The sequence below is a fragment of the Antedon bifida genome, chromosome 1, assembly GCF_963402885.1.
Source record: "Antedon bifida chromosome 1, ecAntBifi1.1, whole genome shotgun sequence".
NCBI lineage: Eukaryota > Metazoa > Echinodermata > Crinoidea > Comatulida > Antedonidae > Antedon > Antedon bifida.
The window spans coordinates 23,240,215-23,248,221 of NC_136226.1; the positions used below are offsets into that span (position 1 = coordinate 23,240,215).

The window sequence follows — 8,007 nt, forward strand, 5'->3', positions numbered from 1 at the left end:
ATATAAAGGTTACTAATTAAAGACACCTATTGATAAATAGAACGGTTGAATATACAACTATTGTTTGTCTTTCTTTTTTTGTATAATGATGTTATGATGTATTTTTTAATGTGTAAATAGTTCTAATTCAAAAGATGATAATAATCTTATTTTACTCTATAATTAGCTTGGCAACAATTGATAATCTTTTTGAATGTAATTTCTGTATTAATGTCTGTTACATTACAACCTTTTGTTTAGACCTATACACTTTTAATGTATTTATCAACAGATGATACGTTTGATGATAATAAAATTGGGTTGATCCCACACAAAGACACATACACACATACAAAAAAATGAAAATTACTATAATGCGCAAACGTTTTCTGCTCTGATATATATTAATGAATGATACAGTATAAGAATGTGTAATATGTTAAAGTAATTAATATATCTTTCCTTTTGCATAATTTTATCAATTTCATTCACTTATTAATATCGCTAGTACCAATAGTCTATATATTCATGTTATATGCCGGTGATGGTTGTAATAAAAGGCGTGCATCGTCACGCAGTAACAGTATGTTATGTTTTCGAATAAAATTTGTTTGTCAGATGAAACAAGAAAATGTAGGCCTAACTTCACGGTTCTAAATTTGAAAATTCAATATTCGATCTATTTAATTTGAAAATTTCCTCTGATTCGATGGTGTAAAAATCATAGTAACAACCCAACTGTAAGCCTACAATTTGACAATAGTGTTTGATAAAGATGTTAGCCGGCATACAAAGGATGGGACATGACACCCCTTTTTGGTGTGAACCCGTTATAAGAAATTACCCCATCTAAGATTATCCAGCAAATAATACAATAAAATGGGGAATGTTCTTCATACGTTCTTAAAAAAAAGTAGAATTTAAAATTATTTTATCCTTATTTTTATACAAACCTCAACAGGACAAATTTTTATTTCTCCATCGTTGTGACGTGTACTAAGTTGCAAAGTTCTAAAATTACCGGTTAATCCGATTTTGTAATTAGTTTAAACAAAATATTCGTTATTGAGGCCGTGCTTTCGCATCCAACAATTAACCGATAAAATTAACCGATAAACTGGCTGTGGAAACTGGGTTTTAACCGATTCCACTTAAACTGATAAATTATCTCATTAAAATCGGATAATTGAATAACTGATCATGTGCACTTTATTGGTTAAGAAAATGGGGCATCTGGTTGTTTTGGTAATATCTGATGTGCACTTTATTGGATAAACAATTAACCGATGTTGTCGCTGCGGAAACACGGCCGTAGTGAACACAACATTCCACGTACAATTATTGGAATGTAGTTAAATTATTACATCAAAATAAGACATTAAAAAACAAGTTTGATAATGGAAAACAAAATAGGTACATGTACACGAATACAAAACAAACAAATAATAACATTCAAATTTTAATAAATAAAGAGAATCTATCACACTAATACATAACGAAATTAAAATGTCAATAAAAAGAATAATGTGCTTTGTTTATGAATCTTTCTTTTATAATAAATTACCCTTGTAAATACAAGGGCTGAGAAAAATTGAGTTTAAACTCAATGAGTGTTCCCCTGCACGGAAATCTTTAGTAAAAGGCGAAAGATTTATGCGTGATGCAGAGAAACCAGAGTAACGATCTGAGAATGCTTGGTACTATAGGTATATCAAAGGAACTCGCCAAATATTGGTGTCATTTTGGGATATAAAGTAAATAAACTTTTTCGAATGAACAAATCTTTGTAAAATAGTACTATTTATATGGTTAATAAATAAAAATATTCTAATACATTTTTATCTAAAAATATGTAAATTTACCCGTAATTAAAAGACCATTGATCGTATCGAATAATCATCATCTAATGAATAGTAACAATAGAAAATTAGATAGTTTTATAGAGGGCGCTAAGTATTTTATATTTCATTTTCCAAAAGTAAAATATTGGGGTTTTACTTAATTTCGATTTGAAAAGTATTACCAATGGGTTCATGATGTTCTGCAGAAAAGCCATGTCAAGATTCATATAATGTTTCTTTTCAAGAAGCAAAATAAAGTCCATTTTTGGTAATCATGGAACAGGTAATTGAGTTTCTATTGTTGAGTTGAGATAAGACGTAAAGTTCATGTGAACCAAGGCTGTCATCAAAAAACACCATATCATATTGTTTGATATCCTTGTACACATCATTTAATTGATAAAGACACCACTCGGAAAAGCTGGATAAACATCTGGCACAAACGGTGATGTCGAAGGAGGAATTGTTGGTCTGTATGTGAGTACAATAAATGCCGGTAGACCATTGGTCAATCCTGAAGTGGCTGAACGATAGCGAGTTTGCCGCTTACTATCAGTAGCGGCAGAGTAGTTTCTGCCTGATGGCGGCGCTGAGCGCGCACGTCGCTGGTATGTGCCACCAGATTCAATTGGAATTGTCTTGGTTGTTGATGTGCGTATTATTGGCAAGCTGTAAATGTCATCATAGCCTCTTAAACTAAGTGGCATTTGAAATTCTGATGTCGAAGCAGGGAATAATAAACGTGCCAGAATACGAAGTATACCTTCTTTGCCCAAATTAACAACAAATGCGACATTCAATCCGCCAATAAGTCCTCCTAAAAACACTCCTACTGGGCCACCACAAGCAGCAATCTCAGCTCCAAGTTGCCGTTCAACGCAGCGGCCAGATGCACCAAATCCAAGTGCAACTGCACGGCTAATATGATGGCACGTCGGCCGCAACGCGACACTGATATTATACATCAATATTCCAACTGTTAAAATGACAAATGTTACACCAAGTTTCCCAGACCATTTTCGAATTGATACAATAACCAGATTAGTTCGTAATGTCTGTCGAAGTATGGTAATAAAAATTCTCTCCTGCTGAGAAAAGCTCAACTCAATGTAATTTGTCCGAAACATCTTGTGCGCACACGATTGAATAAACTCTGGATATAACCCCCCAGATTTCTTTAACAATTTTGATACGGATCTACCAAACGAAGACGTCGTATCTTTCGAATACTCTGACATCTCATTTTTCAATCTCGTAGCTTCGTCAAGAGCTTCGTGCAAAATCGTAGACGACCGGCTTGGATATTTGTTACTATGTTCATCAACATATCGTAAAAATAATCGGCATAATTCTGCTGCTAGATTCACATACTCAAGTCGAATATAATGATGATTGATATTTTTTGCAGCGAATTGAACAGACGAAGATTTAAATTCTTCAAGCGTCTCGGTAATTCTCTGACGTAGTCGTAATCGTGTGGTACATCTAGGCGTCAAATTGGATGCTCCTGACCACTGACACTTCATTGTTCGTTCCATGTCTACTATATTCAGTATGTCTACGTCATCAGTTGGTTTCAAAATAATATCTTTCCTTGCGTAGTATCAAACGAACTGATTAATTTAACGTAGCATGACGTAATTCTTCATTTTAGTTTCCTCCTATATTGGTAAAAGGTTTTAAAAGAATTATTATTCACAATGATTCACTAGCCACCACTACCTGGTCTATCAATACATCATGTTGCTTGTCTTTATTGTTATTCAATCGTAAATATTGTACGATATGTCTTATCGTACTTCAAATATATATATCTCATATAGCTTCTAATTCGTTGTTTATTGTTTGTTTTAACGTCACATGCTTGACTTATGGTGGAATATTGTTCCTGTTAAATTTTATTGCCAGTATTAAGTAAAAGGTAAAGGTAAAGTCGAAACCTAAGCTAATGCTAACGGCCGTGGTGCCCATCTCCATTTCATTAGCGTTTGGGCCATGCCAGACTCCACTGAGTGTGTATGTTTGTGGGGGGTACGCCACTCCTCCCGCACAAACGAGTCTGATTTACCCCCAGTACTTTTTACATACCGGTACCCATTTCTATCACCTGGGTGGGGAGGAACAATGTGGATAAAGAATTTTGCTCAAGGACTCAACACTGCAGTGATCGGGCCGGGCATGAACCGGCAACCTCTTGATTGCAAGAATTAGTATTAAGTAATACTTTCTTCAAATAGGGCCTAAATAGAATATCTATGTTGTTCAAATTTCGCAAAAGAAAAATGAGTGATGCTGCTGCATGATAAACTCATCAACTTTTTTTTTACACAGTGGTTCCCAATTCATTCACCACAGATTGTTGTGTGGTAATAATGGTGTTTACAACTATATAAAAAAGTCTGTTAGTTATCCTACCTTGTATAGCAAATGTTATTCGGGGCTTCTTATCATGCCTTATCTCGCACCCGACTGACAATTTACTCAAAGGCGTACTGTCACTGTTGTTTTGGATGTTGTAGAAGCACATAATTTGCAATCCTAATTAACAACTGTCAATGCAACATAATGAAACTTTTGTTGAAGATAATACAAAAGTATGAAAAATCAATTGTGATGTCCTTAGAATAACAAAGTGAATCCACTAATTTGATTGGTGATCAATCTAAATCAATACTGCCATGGCTAACTCGTTATTAGTTTTTGACAATAGACTACTTTAACAATAACTGTTTTGTAAATAAAAGTCAATCAGTCATCAATTTATTGATCATCAACATGTCCCTGGTCCGGGTTGAATCATCCATGATCCTAATTGTCTCTAGTCCAAATCGTCCCTGGTCAGAATCGTCACTAGTCTGAATCGTCCCTGGCCCGAATCGTCACTGGTCCGAATAGTCTCTAGTCCGATCGTCCCTGGTCCGAATAGTCTCTAGTCTGAATCGTCCCTGGTCCGAATAGTCTCTAGTCTGAATCGTCCCTGGTCCGAATAGTCTCTAGTCTGAATCGTCCTTGGTCCGAATCGTCCCGCTGCTACTCTTGGCGACCAGGAAAGCGTGTTGTCTATTACATAGTACCATGGTCTTCTTTTAGAGATGGATTTCTTTTCGCGATTCAAAGCTTCCTTTCGAAATGGATGCTGTAAATTAGAATAGGATTTATTTAGACATTCCTGAGGCCCATACAGTACTATATAATATCTGTATAATATATAATAATGTATAATATTCATTTCATTATTCTAAGTTCGCGATCCAGAAATCATGAATTATTTATTCGTTGACATAGTTAATCCAGGATGTAAAGCCATTCGACTACCCGTTCAACCGACTTCAGATAAGTTCACAAAGGCTTTTATTATGAACAATGCAATTCTTGTATTTGCGTTTTTATGCCCCGTTTGAACACAGTGAAAATGAATGAATTGTTAAACTTTTTTACATTTTAATGTTTTTCCTTGTAAAAAAAACTCAAATTAGCATTTGTTGCATTGTTTGCATTTGAATATATAAAATCAGTTTATGCGCAATTTCCTCATGACGTCATAAGCTTTGATGAATACAGGTGTTTGGATTAAATTAAATGCATATGAGGCTTATGTTGGTTGGTGAACAATACAACACCTAAGCGTCGAGGCTGTAGCTCATACTCTGAACCAGTTTCAAGTTTGAGGTATAATAACCTTCAATTCAAAACAGCATATCTATAAGAATGGAAAAAGACAACTCGTTTAATTTACCGCATTCACCACAGTCTCTTAAAGAAAATATTCCGTTAGAGAGTGACTATTTAGGCATGCAAGGACTACACAATGAATCACAAGGTAGGCCCCAAGACAGCTATGCACAAATGATTGCAAAAGCTATAAAAACAAGCGGCAGCAACAGTGCCACATTGCAAGAAATCTATGACTTTATAACGAGTAGATATCCGTATTATTGCGAAAATAGAATGCATTGGAAGAACTCTGTGCGTCACAATTTAACCGTTCAAAAGGACTTATTCAGACGCATACCAACAATCGGTAACGAACCCGAAGCTCGTGGTTGTTCTAGGTGGACTTTGGTCGATGGATTTGAGGAACTACTAATAAAACGACAAAAAAGGCGAAACCCATGCTTGCGTACTCCTGGACAGAAACACACCGTTCGTTCAAGAGTGAAAAAGGTCGATTCTCAGCCTGTTGAGAAACAACTTATTATGCCAACTGTCATCAAGGTACTCAGTCCAATACAGCCGATCTCTCCCCCTGATTCGCCTGCATCTTTATCTTCATCGTTCTCACAAGAGAACCACGTTATGTTTAATGACCCATATTTTACAAATCTTACTCCTGCTTCATCAGTTTCACCCACGGATAGTGATTCATCAGTATTTTACCAAGATTTTCACACAAAAACTCACTTTGTATCAACGGACATAAATGGCTGTAGCTTACTGGATAGTTTAATATCAGGAGAGGTTTTACCAGGGGAATTGTCTCCTTATAAGGAAGATTTTTACCCCTCACCACCAAAAGCTGTGCCTGTATCGATTCATAAAAACGAAGCTGCATTTCGACTAAGCGAACTAACTCCACTAAGCAATCTTGATGTTTTCCAAATTCTTGGTAACGAGCGGAGTCTAGGCGTTTCACCGACATATGACAGACATGGTATTAAAGGCAATTTAAGATATTATTTTAACGGTACGCAAGCCAGTTGAACACGCCTGTTGTATAACCTCCTCTAGACCAAATAGTTCTTGTTGATACAAAATGTATTGCCATGTAGTGTTATAACACAACACATTTATGACACAGGACGTGCACATTAAAATTAACCCTGTCAAATACGTTTTAATTTAGTACGCGTATATAACTATACGTATACGTATTCAAATGAGTAATTAATTCGGATTTTAAACGTTTTGTTAATCAGTTGCATTGTTACTGTCTTAAAATCAGCCAGTTTGATTATTTTAATGTTTACATTATTATTATTATTTTTTTGTAAAACTATATGTATTCCATTCTTTTAATTTTGATAATAAACGTTATTTTCCGAAACTGTATTTAGTGTTTGTCTTTTATCAAAACTCCGCAAAACTAGGCCTAATGATTGTTTGGTACCGTTGCTACAGTACATAATTTACCGCGCTATAGGCCTCCATTGTTGAATCTATTCTACCAAGTAGGAATGACCAAACCACCCTTGGATCATCCGCCTATCTCTTCATTTATAAAATTTCCTCATAAACGCCCGGGGCCTTTATTTATTTCCTCGAATAAATGCCCCGCCACATGTATACACAATATTGTATTACAAAAAATGTATATTTGTAGTAGAATTCATGATTTACAATTTACCAAGCATTTTAAATAAATTGTTACTGTATCACCTCTCGATATTAATTGTGTTGTATATTTATTCATATCGAGTGGAGTATCTGTGACCAGCCCACGCACTGCGAATGCGTCGCATGCAATGTAACAAGCCAGATACGAATGAATTTAGCTGATCGTCAGTGTTTTTTGTAATAAATAAAATAGTGATTTTTTCTATAAATTTCAGGTGAATAAATTTTTTGACGATCCAATTTTTGGTCAAAAATAATTATGTGAAATTAAAAAGACATATTCAACAAGATTTTGTTTAAAGGGACAATTCTTTAATTGAAAAGTTTAAAAAGGATATTTAATACATATTTTAAAATATTGAAATGAAAATATGGTTTTGTTTATTTAATAAATAGGGTGGAGTCCTGAAATTAATAATAAACTTTTCAAATTCAAGCGACTTTGCTGACTTTGCGTTTGATAAATAAAGCCTTTTAACTACAGTAATAATTAAAATCTAAATTTGATTGATTATTATTATTGGATTATTTGCATAATTTCAACAGTTGGCATTTTTCTATGCTGAGATCTTCACATGTCAAAAAGATAAAAAATAAATTTATGTTTTAAGTAATAATTGTTTAGAAAAAAAAAGTTTGAAAAATGAGGTTCTACCGAGACTTGAACTCGGATCGCTGGATTCAAAGTCCAGAGTGCTAACCATTACACCATAGAACCAGCTTGCTGTAAGTTGTGAATCTATAACATATATACAATTGATAATGAGATTAATAAGAAAAATATTATCAAAATGTTAAAAATGTTAATCTGTTCACATATTTTGCCTCTTTAAATTACAATAAGTTATCCTTT

General features: G+C 34.4%; 1 protein-coding gene and 2 non-coding genes across 3 annotated transcripts; 1 reads left to right on the top strand and 2 right to left on the bottom strand.

Moving 5' to 3' along the window:
• Positions 1–1,541: 1,541 nt before the first annotated feature.
• LOC144854304 (U5 spliceosomal RNA) lies at positions 1,542–1,659 on the bottom strand. The gene has a single exon (XR_013614562.1). It is a non-coding gene; the product is annotated as a U5 spliceosomal RNA (small nuclear RNA).
• A 3,747-nt stretch (positions 1,660–5,406) lies between these two features.
• Positions 5,407–6,869, top strand: LOC144845828 (uncharacterized). The gene has a single exon (XM_078703279.1). It carries the CDS (start codon positions 5,529–5,531, stop codon positions 6,519–6,521), a length of 993 nt encoding a protein of 330 aa, XP_078559405.1. The 5' UTR covers positions 5,407–5,528; the 3' UTR covers positions 6,522–6,869.
• A 931-nt stretch (positions 6,870–7,800) lies between these two features.
• On the bottom strand, positions 7,801–7,872 carry Trnaq-uug (transfer RNA glutamine (anticodon UUG)). The gene has a single exon. It is a non-coding gene; the product is annotated as a tRNA-Gln (tRNA).
• Positions 7,873–8,007: the final 135 nt, after the last annotated feature.